The sequence below is a fragment of the Salvelinus alpinus genome, chromosome 23 (genome assembly GCF_045679555.1).
Source record: "Salvelinus alpinus chromosome 23, SLU_Salpinus.1, whole genome shotgun sequence".
In the NCBI taxonomy this organism is placed as follows: Eukaryota; Metazoa; Chordata; class Actinopteri; order Salmoniformes; family Salmonidae; genus Salvelinus; species Salvelinus alpinus.
The window spans coordinates 26,865,725-26,879,550 of NC_092108.1; the positions used below are offsets into that span (position 1 = coordinate 26,865,725).

Below are 13,826 nucleotides of genomic sequence, written 5' to 3' on the forward strand. Positions count from 1 at the left end.
GATGCCCGGGTGATTGATGTAACAATGCGGACACCCGAACATACTAGAAAGTTACATATTTTGCAACATTATATCATTATATCACTGCGATAATCACACACACACACAAGTTCTACTCTTTCCACAATGCCACATCAACAAACACCTGTAGGTGTCAAACAACAGACTATCATTTACGAACTTACTGGCATATTTAGGCGTAGTGTTCTCTTTTTCTTCGAGGTTTTCATATCCTTCTTGTTGGACTCCATCACGGTGCTTCCCATTTTCAGACTAATTAGCCTGTTTTCTTTGTTTTTAACGAGCTTGAGTAAATTGCGTGATATTATACCATACGTCTTTATCTGAAAACGAAGTTGCAAGTCAACGTTCTTTAGAAGAAACTAGTTAATTTACCAGGAAGTATAGCCTACCGCACTACCGACGCATTACAGACAAGGGGTGTGTTCACATCACGAAGACTGAGCGCGCTGCTTTTCACTAACTAACAGATGTCAGTAAAGCATGGCTTCATTATTGGTTCCTATTTCCTTGACTCCTTCCTTAGGTCCTAACTCCTACCCTTTCCATTTCCTCCACAAATATAAACATTGATTGGTAAAGCAGAGCACAGCATCACATTTTATTCAAAGGGATAAGGGATGTTAGGGGTGGGGGGGACTTTCACTGGCTGACCATTTCAGATCTCCAAACTCAGAAAGGAATAGGCATCGGGACAATGATTGAAATGGAGCACATACACACGTTCTTTCTTTCTCACATGCAGTGTGTGGGTTAACGTGAGCAAAACAAGTAGCCTCCAGTTGGATATTTTGCTGCTATCCTTTGAACAGCAAGGCAGATCTCAGCCATTCTTTCTCTATATGTTGCATGTACGTAGAATAGATGATGCATGAGCCATCCGTTCCCATTCCACTCTGCACCGCTCCCCCCCTCATTGATAGAATGCCTTGTTTGCCCTCAATTACGTTTTTGCTCTCTCCAACAGCTCTCGTTTCAGTTCGTTTATACATTTAAACATGGACCTAATTAATGGCAGGCCATACTTTTATAGATTTTATTTTTTATACGAGGTCTTCAGTTGCTAAATAATATATTATGAATGTAATATTAACAAAATGTGTATAGTGATGAAAGTGGTGGAGCTGTAGTTGCCATATTTGGCCAGTGGGTGTCTTACCCCCAAGGGGGTTCTTCCTATGGGTCAGGCAGATGTGTGCGATTTCTGAAGGCACAAACAAAATAATTAAGATGTAAAATAGTTTATTTTGTAAATGCTTCTAAATTCAATTCCAAACTCCAACCCTCATTTTTCTGTACACTTCTAAATGCATTTTAAAAAACATTTTGAGACTACAGGACCAAGAAAAATTTAGCACAAACACTGGTAGGATGATGTCATTTTATACAAGAGAAGAAAAATATCCAAGAAACAATTTTGTTACAACCATTCATTGAGAAAATATATACAATTGAGTCTTCAGAAAGTTAAAAAAATACATGCCATATACATTACAAGTTCTAAGACTGTCTCCAATATTTTACAGTCGAGTTGAAATTGTGCTCGCAAAACATCTTCTAACTACTGTATGTGACTTGTGATGTGTCAATATCACATACATTTCTGATTAAGTAGAATGTCATCTCTTTTCAAAATGTAGCACCACCAAATGTCCAGACCTTTTCCTCTGCAACAAACATTATTTTATTTTTTCAGTACACTTTAATTTCAAACGCCTGAAGCAGTAAGCAATGTCATACGACGTCTGTACACAATTTCTATGTAAAAAAACAAACAGAAAAAACAAGGTTATATTCCTACACATATTTGGGTTAAAAAGAAGTTAAAATTGTGTTTGGGTGGTTTAAAACCTTTTTCACAGCTCTATAAAATCAAACCTGATTAACAGTAAAGATGTCAGAATGATGTCTTTACCATTTTTTATTCTTTAACCAATAACTAATTTCCACACTCAGTCACCAAAAATATTTCTTTTTGAGTGGTCAAAGTACGTGTAAATCACAAAAACACTAAGCTACAATACCATACTTTTAATACAACAAAAATACTTTGTGAATTATTGTGGTTATTTTACAAATTCTGTACAGAATAATCATAATATATACTCTGAAACTGATATTATGACAGCCTTCTTAAATAAACTGCAATGACAAAAAATAAAATAATAATTAAAAAACACCCAAACATCAAGAAGGTTAAGGTAGTATTTGGTCAGTTATTCCTATATTTTTCTTTATATACATTTGTACACAAGTAACAGAATTTCTTCAATCTTCAGAAAACAATATCAGTTTAACCTTCTTTTTACTGTCTCATCATTTTGAGAAAAAAATTCATTCATTCAATAATAAATACAAAACGTCCTCTCGAATTTCACTCAAATCACATGACAGAAACCTATGATAAAACTGACTCATGGAATCAAGTATCTTAAAGTTTGTGTGTACGTGTCTTTTTTTTTTTAGTGCAAGTTAATATTCCCTTCGCGGTAGTCATTGCTGTACATTCCCCATTCAGTGATGTCTACATTTAGTCAAATGGTTTTACATTTAAAGTTTTTAACAAAAGGGCCTGCCCTTAACAACCAATAGGGTCCACGCCCTGCACAGTGCGCTCTCCTCATTCGCTGGTGGATTCTCATCTGTGCCCTACTGTATATCATCTCAATAATACACAGATGCTGCACTCATTGACAGAGTCCTTCCATCAAAACCCATCCTCTCGCGTAATATGGCACGAATCACATGTCTATCTGCTGTTGTTTCTTCCTGCTCTCCTCTTTCCACACCCTTTCCTTCTGTCCATCTTCAGTCTATGCTTCCAAACATGGGAATCCATTCACACGTCACTCTTAGGGTTTACTCAGGCCTTCTGCTCGTTCTAACAAAGTCTGAAGCACCTCACTCTTTCTACACAGAGATCAGGGCATCTGCATAATATGGCAAGGAATGCATTTGTGTTTGTTGTTGTCATTTAATTTTTTTCTCAGTTGATCCATTTCCTGCAGTCTGCTGTTCCACAGTGACAGGCGATCTTGTGTTGGCCGTCCACACAGTCATACTGGTAGTCGAAACAAAGCTGGAAAATAATGAAAAGAAAACAGTGATGACAATGAAAACGCCATTCATAGCATATGTAGAGATTTTCAATTGGAAGGAAAAAGAACCCACCTCCTCTCCTTTCTCGATTCTGCGGTTGGAGGTGATGATGATTTTATAACCTCTTTCGAAGGTTACCACCTCAGCGACACAGTTTGGGGTACAAGAGTGGTTGATGTACCTGTATAAGAAAACAAACACATAGCATTGCACATTATGACGGAATGTTTTATGACATTTTTGAATGCGAGGTTCATTGTGCATACTGTGTATGCAGACGCAAGGCTACATACGGAGCCCTGTAAATGAAGTACTGCACCACCATCCTGACATTGAGCGACAATTAAATCAGTTAAGATTAGAATGTGAATCAGATGGAATGTGACTACGTAAACAATACAACAAGGCCCTATGATAGACTAGCGTCCTGTCCAGGGGGTGTACTTCAAGCTGCCTCCTGCTCCTATTAGCTGTTCCGGCCTGCACAAGCCAAGGTTCACACACACAGTAAGGCTACTTACTTTTACTTATGTAAAGAATATGCTTACCTTGCTAGACCCCCTGTCTGACTGGAATCAACGACATGTTCACTGTCGATGCGGAACATGAACACACCACGATTCTGTAGGGGGAGAAGTAACCACTTAGACCAACTGGAATCCTCACATGAGATAATATAGCAAACATGTATTCAGCCTTCGCTCTCCACAACACAGTAATTAGTACAGCCTTGAGTAAAAAAATAAGTTTTTCTACCTGAGACTTGTAAGTCCTTTGCTTCCTGATGGCCACCTCGTTGCGGAGGACAGTTCCGTTGTACTCGATCACCATGGTGTGTTTCTCTATGTCCCGGGATGCATATAGACCCAGGCCCTGTGGACACAGCAACCAGAAAGTTTGTCCACGTCCAACAGTAAGTCACCTTACTCTCGTGCTGTCATACTTCAGTGTCATATTCACTCTGATACTTTAGAAGGGGAATGCTACAGAGCTGAACATAGAAGATCATGTCCAGTAGACCCACCTGGATCTTGGAGGCAGCGAGGTAGACGTTGGCCCTCCACTCACTTTTCATCCAGCGGTACTGCGACGACCTGTGGTGCACCATGGGTGGCTTGGTATGGGGTACACCACCCTCCCCCTGGGCTGTGTTCTGACACCTGGAGGAGGTATTGGTGGTGCTGGATACCGGCTGGGGCCTAAGAGTGTGTGTGTGTGTGTGTGTGGAGGAGGGTATAGTACAATTAACAAAACAAGTACAAAACAAAGCCTACATATTGTTATAGCAAGATAACTTGTGCTAAACCAAAGTACATTAAATCTACAGATTAAATTGTGGTGGAAATTCCACAATACCTAATGACAACGGCGGTGGATGGGGAGCTGGTTTTGGGCATGGCCCGGGCACTGCCGGAGGGGTTAAAGATCAGGGGCAGCTCCATCAGAGGGTTACGGCCGTAACGGAAGGTATACCTGTCACAGGCCTCTATCCCTGGGAGCTGGAACACAACCAACAGCACATGGAAATGAGACTGGAACACTCCTCACTTCAGTGTCTACAATACAGTATGGTGTGGGTATTTTAAGAGTTGTTTACCTGAATAGGCAGCTAAAGACACCTACAGCGTCATTTGAACATTGATCATTTAATCTAAATCGTTTTAATATAATATAACTAAAAACAGATACAAACCGATTCAGTGATCTTGGTAACTGCAGAGACGGTGAGCCCAAACAGGTCCTCTCCTTTCAGATAGACAGGGAAGAGTTTCAAAGTTCCTATTTCAGTTCTCCTGTCAGCCACCGGACCCAGGACCTTATCCCACACTCCTGATGGACAGACAGGAAACAGCAGGGTCATAGATTATATATACTATAGGGACTCCTACAGAACACATTTATTGTAGTAAAAGAGAATCTGAAAGGCAAAATGAACTAGAAACAAGCCTAGTCTAAGCTAACCCAGATACATAAACGGCAGAGGCTACAGCCCAAACAAGGCTAACTAAGCATGTAATAAAACCAATCTAGCTAGCCCACCTTTACTAGACAAGCGTAATCTAAAGCCTAGCCTAAGACAAATCCATCCCAGCCCACCTTTGGGGGTGGAGTCAGTAAGGACCAGGTCCTTGTATCCCTGCTCGATGACGCGGATGCTGAACTCCGGCTGCTCTTCCCTCTCCTCTACGGAGCACAGGTAGCGGCAGCGACGGTTGCCATGGCGCATGCTCCAGTAGATGCGGCAGGCCTCGTAGCCCACGGGGAAGATGGCTGTGGCCGAGTGGAAGGCGGCCATCTGGGACGGGTTGATCTGACCCACGGCATAGAGCACCAGGCTGCCCACTCTGAAGGTGTAGCCCAGCTCGGGCTGCTGTACGGCGCTGGCCATCTGCCTTACCTCGTCCCTCTGGATGTAGACGCGGCGGAACACAGCGAAGCAGCGCAGCTCGTGCTCCAGGACGTGGCCAGAGCCACCGTGGGCGGAGCCTCTGGGTCGGTGGGCGTGGCACAGCATGGTCTTGTCCTTGAAGAAGATGCAGTGTGCCTGCAGCGCGCAGGTGAAGTGGTAGACGTTGGTGCAGCGCAGGCGGTGGCAGCCGCTGGTGGCGCCCATCTGCTGGCAGAAGGCACAGCGGACCGCCGAACCCCGCCTCAGCGCCAGCTCTACATTGATCAGAGCGCCTGACTGCGTCTCATACACCTATACAACAATACAACATTAATAATAGATATACAACACAACAGAACTTTAATAAAAGAAGGGGCATGATTGTAGTGGATGGTAGTAATGATCTGAAACCAGCAGCCCACCTCTCTATCCTCTGGGCTACCTACCTCGGTGGACCACAGGGCACAGTTGAGGTGCACCCACACGTCCAGGTCCAGGCTGAGGAGTCGGGCAGGGCCGTCGGTGACCCCGTCCCCCAGCTGGTGACAGAAGCAGCAGCGGCGCTGGTCCCTGAGACTGGCCCCGGGGCGGAGAGACGCTCCCAGCTTCCTCAGCAGCTCGTCTATCTGGTCCTCGTCAGGGAGCTGGGAGCTTCCTCTGGGCACCACCACCTGCACTGTCCACTTCCTCCAGTGGAGACCCTTGTGTCTCTTCCCCTGGTGCCAGCCCTCCTGTTGAGCCCTGGGGCCCCGCGCCTTCAGCTTCACCGTCACTTTGATGGTGTCTGACTTGGCCTCTGTCTTAGGGGTCTTAGGGGTGTCACTGGCTGGGGGGAAGGGGATGGGTGAGGTGGAGGGAGGGGACTGCTTGAGCTGGAGCTGGGCCAGACAGTGGACATCCAGAGAGGACATGTTGTTGCTGTATTGGTGTTGTGTTTTCGACAGGCTCTCTTTCTGGTCCGAGTCTGGAGACAGGAGGGCTACCGTGTCCTGCAGAAGACAATAATGTAATGATGACCTACCTGCACATTTCAATTCATTCATTAATTCTAGGCACAGCTTTGAAGAGGCACGAAGAGGATTCAACACAGCTTTGACTTGACATATTATGCAATCTTCAACACCTTTACATGCCTTTGATTCTTGTGCACACCAAAGTGCCTCATGTATTTGAATTGGTAGGACATTCTTAGTAGGACAAACCTTGGAGTCTGTAGTGGTTCTGGCCTGCGAGGAGGAGGAAGAGGAGGACGAGGAGGAAGCAGAGTAGAGGAGGAAGCAGCTGTGGCTGCAGAAGACCAAGTTCCCCTCGGAACGCAACAATCCTTCTTGTTCCTGAAGAAGAGGAGGGAAGCCAGGCATGTTAGGAGATGTAGCGAGGGAGCTCAATGAGATATCAAAGGCCAAATCGATGCCCATACAGAAACCTTCATCAATGCTAAAAGGGTTTATTCAATAATCAAACAGCTCCAATATTCAAATGAATCAGGGTTTAACCATTTGTGAACTTCCCAGACTTCAGTCGGAGGGCATGCTACCGCTTAACCCACTAATTGCACCGATATGGATTTCACTCCAATGGGGGGGATTAGCATAATTAGAGGCTCTATAGTACGTGTGTGTACGGACATGTACGGATGTGTGTGTGTGTCTGTGTGCATGCATGCTCTTGTGTGTGTGTGTGTGTGTGTGTGTGTGTGTGTGTGTGTGTGTGTGTGTGTGTGTGTGTGTGTGTGTGTGTGTGTGTGTGCACCCCCAAAGGCATAATGTGGATTAATCCATCATCTGAAGTGAGGTCTGAGCCTCTGGTCATGACCCGTCTGTACTCTCCTGCCCCCTGGAGAAACAGACTAAAAACAGTAATCCACGGCTGACTGGAGAGAAGGGCTTTTACTGGGTTGGTTGGTTGGCCAAGAAGATAGTAAATCAACCCATTCAGATCATGGCTTGGTTGGGCAACATCACAACAAAGTAATTGATCAATCTGTATTGACAGAACATGTGGACTATTTGATAGATATAGACACGACTATCTAACATGGGCTGCAAGATCAAAATATCAACGTATCGCTAAGTGTTGACCTATAGATAACAATCTTTGTAATGTATGAGTTCAGCCTGATAAACATGTAGTAATTGACTACATGAAAGCTCTGGCGGTACGTTACCTGTTTGTGTACTGGAAGGTCTTTGATGGACTTGCGGACTCCATTTCCCAGCACCACCACCTTACAGTGGCAGCACCACTGGGGCTTGGAGCCTGGGCTGCCGGGGGTCTTCTGATGAGGGCCTCTGAGTGCAGCTGGACCTAAAACACACAGACAGCTCTCTGTGACACAGCTCCTCCAACTATGGTAGATGCATAACAGGCCAGTGCAGTACTGCTGCTAGGTTTATTACTTCAAATAAATGAGTGGAGCTCTGCTGCAGTCTTGTTTTGGACCAAATAACCATTTCAAACGCCTGATTTTTACAACATTTTAAAGGCAGTTCTTGTCCCACTCTGGAACTTCAATATGTCCGTAGAGTATATTATGTTCAACAATATATTGACAAATTAGCTAAATCAAAAATGGTATATTTTCAAAATGAATGTTTATATTTTTCAATATTCATAAATGTATGTAAGAAATGTGCTATTGGCATCAAAATACTACTCATGTCACAGAGAAAGCGGTAAAGCTTCATATGACACCAACTTTTGTTTTGTAGCACGTACAGATTAACTAAACATTGTGTCACAAATATTCTAACTTCAATTCACTATTTCTCAATTATGCTTTAAGATCCAAATGTCAAATATATGTCAACAATCCTTCCTCCTAAGGACCCTTCTATGGTTTAGATTTAGTGAAAATCATAGTCTTTTTTTGGTTCTAGTTTTGCGAGGACCATAGCTGGCCATGATGCAATTGTCTTAGAACAACAGGAAATCGGTTTAAAGATAAAAACCTCCTTGTTATCAGACCCCATGACAATTAACACTAGATGATTGAGAGGAATATCCTATATCTTTACCCCACTGATGAGGTGTTCACTTAATCATTTATCTGGCTGTTTGTGGTATATGGGTCCAGGCTAACTGACCACATTCATTAGGCCTGTGGTCTTACACTTTGACAGCAGCGATAAGCAGGTGTGTGTGTGTGTACGAGTGAGGTCGGGCACAGGAAGGAGGAATACTCAGGTTCATTAGTTGTGTGTATCGCTGTGTGATCAATACGTATCCCCATCATTACCTGGTGGGCCAGACACACACAGCCTTTAGACCCCTGACAGAAGGGGGTCTAACAGACCATTTGTAAACATTGTTAAAAGGGGCTAATTATGAAAATGGACAACGAGGGGGGAAACAATGACGAGGATTGTAAATGTTTCTTGTAGGCCGGATTATATTGTTGTGCATGTTTTAAATCTGATGTCGTATTGATTGCAAAATCAACTGTCTTAATGGGCAATTATATATATTCTGTTGCCATGCACATTTCTAAAAGGTACTGTGGTGTCATGCTTGAAGACAGACATGATTAATTTCAGAAAAGTAAGTTGGAAAACTAACAAACAGGTTTGGATGGACATGAATTTCAGCAGTGTCTCATTTCAAGACAAGCACACAAGAGCAGCAACATATCCCCTGTTATGTCTGTATTTCGACATAAGGGGGCGATAAGGTGCAGGGATGTAGCCCAGTCTCTCACCTGGTCCATCAGGATGGAAGCGGATGTGCTGCTGTGGATGTCCCTGCTGCTGTTGCATCATCATCCTCTGTTGTGGTCCTTCTCCCCCAGGCCTGATGAGCTGGCCTGGGGCTCCGTGAGGGTGAGGGCCCCCCATGTCCCCAGCACCAGCACGGCCCGGATACATCATGGGGGCCCCCGGCCGGTGCACCAGGCCTCCTTGGGGGCCCACCCTCAGGCCGCTGAGCATGGCCAGGGGCCCCCTGTCTGGGCCCGGGGTGCTGCTCACCTCATAGCTGCTGGGGATCTTCACACACAGCAGTTCTGAGATGGCAGCTACCACACCTGTGATGTTCTGAGAACAAAAACACAACATTAAAATGTATGTTGTAGATATTGCCAATCAAGCCACCGGCACATGCACAGTACAGAGAGAGCAAAGAATTGGCTTCAGCTCCTAAAATTAAGCCTGGTGATGTTTTAATCCTCACATATTCGACCAGTAGTGAAATGACTGAGGTGAATTGTTTTTGTGAAAAAGGGTAATAAGCTACCAACAATAACCAACAAACATTAACAAAGGACCTAGACCATTTCCTCCCTGCTGATTTTCTATGAAAGCAGGGGAAAGTGAAGCCAAAAGAACAGAAATACTCACCTCAGCAGCCGCTGGTCTCAGGGTGATGGCTACAGACACCAGGCCTGGTTTAATGTCGTTAGACGGCGGGCCAAAATGCGAGCCAAAGAACATCCCATAGGGCTCAGTCTTGAGCTCAGTCTTCAGCCTAACCTCTGATCCTACAGGAAGAGCAATAGAGACATTAGGAATAATATTTTAAAGGAGGATTCATTAATACTTACTGCTTTCATTGATAGTGTAAAGCAGTTTGTGACAGTGTTGATATAAAAGGGCTTTATAAATATCATTTGATTGATGTTGATGTGCCGATATTAGTGAGAAAGGCACATCTCTGTTTACAGTTGATCATTTATTACCAGTTTAAACATATTACCAAGGCTGTGTATATTCATATTAATTCATGGTAACACCTTATTTTAACGGTCCGTAGTAAACCATTTATTAATCATTACTCCCACATTTATAACCCATTTACAGTTCGCCATACTGGCACGGAGGGGATGGCTGCCGTTTTACGGGCTCTGAATCAACTGTGCTATTTTGTGGGTTTATTGGCTAACGAGCAATCACTGGAGAATAAACTGGACGATCTCCGTTCAAGACTATCCTACCAACTGGACATTTACAAACTGTCATATCTTATGTTTCACCGAGTCGTGGCTGAACGACGACACGGACAATATACAGTTGGCTAGGTATTCCGTGCATCGACAGGACAGAACAGCAACATCTGGTAAGACGAGGGGTGGGTGTGTGTGTGTCTATCTGTCAATAACAGCTGGTGCGCAATGTCTAATATTAAGGAAGTCTTGAGGTATTGCTAGCCTGCGTTAGAGTACCTAATGATAAGCTGTAGACCACACTTTCTACCAAGAGAAAGTTGTGATCTATATTTTTCCGTAGCCGTCTATTTACCATCACAAACCGACGCTGGCACTAAGACCGCACTCAATGAGCTGTATATGTATAAGCAAACAAGAAAACGCAAATTCAGAAGCAGCGCCACTAGTGGCCGGGGACTTTAATGTACGCAAACTTAAATCCGTGTTACCTCATTTCTACCAGCATGTCACATGTGCAACCAGAGGAAAAAAACTCTGGACCACCTTTACTCCACACAGAGTACAAAGCTCTCCCTCACCCTCCATTTGGCAAATCTGACCATAATTCTATCCTCCTGATTCCTGCTTACAAGCAAAAACTAAAGTAGGAAGTATCAGTGACTTGCTCAATACGGAAGTGGTCAGATGACGTGGATGCTGCGCTACAGGACAGTTTTGCTTGCACAGACTGGAATGTGTTCCGGGATTCATCCAATGGCATTGAGGAGTATACCACCTCAGTCACCGGCATCAATCCAAAAGTGCATCGACGACATCATCCCCACAGTGACCATACGTACATATTCCAACCAGAAGCCAAGGATTACAGGCAACATCCGCACCGAGCCAAAGGCTAGAGCTGCCGCTTTCAAGGAGCGGGACACTAATCCGTACACTTATAAGAAATCCCGGTATCAAACAAGCAAAGCGTCAACACCTACTACACCGGCTCTGATGCTCGTCGGATGTGGCAGGGCTTGCAAACTATTATGGACTACAAAGAGAAACACAGCCGTGAGCTGCCCAGTGACACGAGCCTACCGGACGAGCTAAATGCCTTTTATCCTCGCTTCGAGGCAAGCAACAAGCACCAGCTGTTCCGGACGACAGTGTGATCACGCATGCGCGGACCAACTGGCAAGTGTCTTCACTGACATTTTCAACCTCTCCTTGACCGAGTCTGTAATACCTACATGTTTCAAGCAGACCACCATAGTCCCTGTGCCCAAGAAAGCGATGGTAACCTGCCTAAATGACTGCCGCCCCATAGCACTCACGTCGGTAGCCATGAAGTGCTTTGAAAGTCTGGTCATGGCTCACATCAACACCATCACCCCGGAAACCCTAGACCCACTCCAATTCGCATACCACCCCAAAAGATCCACAGATGACATAATCTCAATCGCACTCCACACTGCCGTTTCCAACCTGGACAAAATGAACACCTATGTGAGAATGCTGTTCATTGACTACAGCTCAGCGTTCAACACCATAGTGCCCACAAAGCTCATCACTAAGCTAAGGACCCTGGGACTAAACACCTCCCTCTGCAACTGGATCCTGAACTTCCTGACAGGCCACCCCCAGGTGGTAAGGGTAGGCAACAATACATCTGCCACGCTGATCCTCAACACGGGGGCCCCTCAGGGGTATGTGCTTAGTCCCCTCCTGCTCGCCTAAGACTGCGTGGCCAAGCACGACTCATTAAGTTTGCTGACAACACAATAGTGGTAGGCCTGATCACAGACAACGATGAGACAGCCTATAGGTTGGAGGTCAGAGACCTGTCAGTGTGGTCCCCAGGACAACAACCTCTCCTTCAACGTGAGGAAGACAAAGGAGCTGATCGTGGACTACAGGAAAAGGAGGGCCGAACACGCCCCCATTCACATCGACGGGGTGGTAGTGGAGCGGGTCGAGAGTGTCAAGTTTCTTGGTGTCCACATCACCAACAAACTATCATGGAGAAAAACACACCAAGACAGTCGTGAAGAGGGCACGACAACACCTTTTCCCCCTCAGGAGACTGAAAAGATTCGGCATGGGTCCCCAGATCCTCAAAGGTCTACAGCTGCACCATCGAGAGCATCCTGACCGAAAGGCGCTACAGAAGGTAGTGCTTACGGCCCAGTACATCACTGGGGCCAAGCTTCCTGCCATCAGAGGAAGGCCCAAAAAATTGTCAGAGACTCCAGTCACCCAAGTCATAGACTGTTCTCTCTGCTACCACACGGCAAGCGGTACCGGAGCGCCAAGTCTAGGTCCAAAAGGTTCCTTAACAGCTTCTACCCCCAAAGCATAAGACTGCTGAACAATTAATGAAATGGCCACTCGGACTATGTACATTGACAATCCCCCCCCTTTGTTTTTACACTGCTGCTACTCGCTGTTTATTATCTATGCATAGTCACTTTAGCTCTAAATTACCTCGACTAACCTGTACCCCCACACATTGACTTGGTACCCACTGTATATAGCATCGTTATTGTTATTTTTTACTTTAGATTGTTTAGTATATATTTTCTTAACTCTATTTCTTGAACTTCATTGTTGGTTAAGGGCTTGTAAGTAAGCATTTCACGGTAAGGTCGACACCTGTTGTATTCGTGCATGTGACAAATAAAATGTGATTTGATCATAAAGTAATTTCGCAGTCCCTAATCTAATGAGCAGTATTGAACCCTAATCCTAAATGGTGTGCAATCTTTTTGTAAATGGCTTATAAACGGTTTATTATGTTAAAATAAAGTGTAAACTTATTTATTTACCTTTCCCCCAGGGTGTGGGGAGCATGGGAAGGACGGGGGAAAGGGGCTCCTCCTTCACCAATGACAGGTCTGGGTAACGGCTTATCTCCATGCCAACCACACTTTCTGGGGACGAGGAGGGGACAAAACTATCTGGTGTGTCCCGGTCCTTACAATGCTCCTGTCCAAGCCTGTTACTGTGACAGAGAGGGAGGGGGTTGAGAGAAACATTAGTTAACATTAGTATGTATCAAAACAACAATGTTGGTCAACCTATTTTTCACAAAAAATAACATTGCATATCGCAGGCTTCCCTAAACTGAGTACATTGTGTTGAGATTGTTTTGGAGTCTGTGAAAGACTGTATGGTATATCTACAGCCTAGTCTGAGTACATACAGGAAAATAACTGTTTTTAGACAAATAGGCTATTTTCACACAAATATAATTGCCTTCACAACTGTAAATTGTCTAGATCAGGCTTCCCTAAGCTAAGAACATTGTGTAGAAATTGTTGTTGAGTCTGAAAGCTTGAATCATATACAGTGAGCCCCAAAAGTATTGGGACAGTGGATGCTACCATGATTATGGATAATCCTGAAATAATCGCGAATAATGAGTGATAAATTAGTCTTAAATATCATACCCCCCCA

The 13,826-nt window shown here is 44.5% G+C and overlaps 2 protein-coding genes across 9 annotated transcripts in view; both read right to left on the reverse strand.

The window, feature by feature from the left end:
- The window catches only part of LOC139550686 (5'-AMP-activated protein kinase subunit gamma-2-like), a 47,700-nt gene extending 47,215 nt beyond the window's left edge, over positions 1 to 485 (reverse strand). For 2 of the 3 annotated variants that reach the window (XR_011670110.1, XM_071361744.1), the window contains exon 1: positions 186 to 467. Coding sequence is in view for 2 of the 3 variants with exons in the window: in XM_071361744.1 (XP_071217845.1) it covers positions 186 to 266 (81 nt within the window). In the remaining variant the exon portion in view is untranslated. Of the gene's footprint in view, positions 1 to 185 lie in introns of all 3 variants that reach the window. The other variant, XM_071361745.1, reaches the window with a different exon arrangement.
- Positions 486 to 1,388: 903 nt separating this feature from the next.
- LOC139550687 (histone-lysine N-methyltransferase 2C-like) overlaps positions 1,389 to 13,826 on the reverse strand; it is a 121,744-nt gene continuing 109,306 nt past the window's right edge. For all 6 annotated transcript variants that reach the window (XM_071361754.1, XM_071361753.1, XM_071361751.1 and 3 more), the window contains 14 exons: positions 13,196 to 13,371; positions 9,844 to 9,983; positions 9,207 to 9,540; positions 7,677 to 7,816; positions 6,712 to 6,843; positions 5,956 to 6,498; positions 5,218 to 5,821; positions 4,814 to 4,950; positions 4,477 to 4,619; positions 4,145 to 4,319; positions 3,877 to 3,993; positions 3,669 to 3,742; positions 3,193 to 3,301; positions 1,389 to 3,100 (listed from right to left, as the gene is read on the reverse strand). In XM_071361754.1, the coding sequence (XP_071217855.1) occupies positions 3,008 to 3,100; positions 3,193 to 3,301; positions 3,669 to 3,742; positions 3,877 to 3,993; positions 4,145 to 4,319; positions 4,477 to 4,619; positions 4,814 to 4,950; positions 5,218 to 5,821; positions 5,956 to 6,498; positions 6,712 to 6,843; positions 7,677 to 7,816; positions 9,207 to 9,540; positions 9,844 to 9,983; positions 13,196 to 13,371 (2,917 nt within the window). In that variant the 3' untranslated portion in view covers positions 1,389 to 3,007. The remainder of the gene's footprint in view (positions 3,101 to 3,192; positions 3,302 to 3,668; positions 3,743 to 3,876; positions 3,994 to 4,144; positions 4,320 to 4,476; positions 4,620 to 4,813; positions 4,951 to 5,217; positions 5,822 to 5,955; positions 6,499 to 6,711; positions 6,844 to 7,676; positions 7,817 to 9,206; positions 9,541 to 9,843; positions 9,984 to 13,195; positions 13,372 to 13,826) is intronic.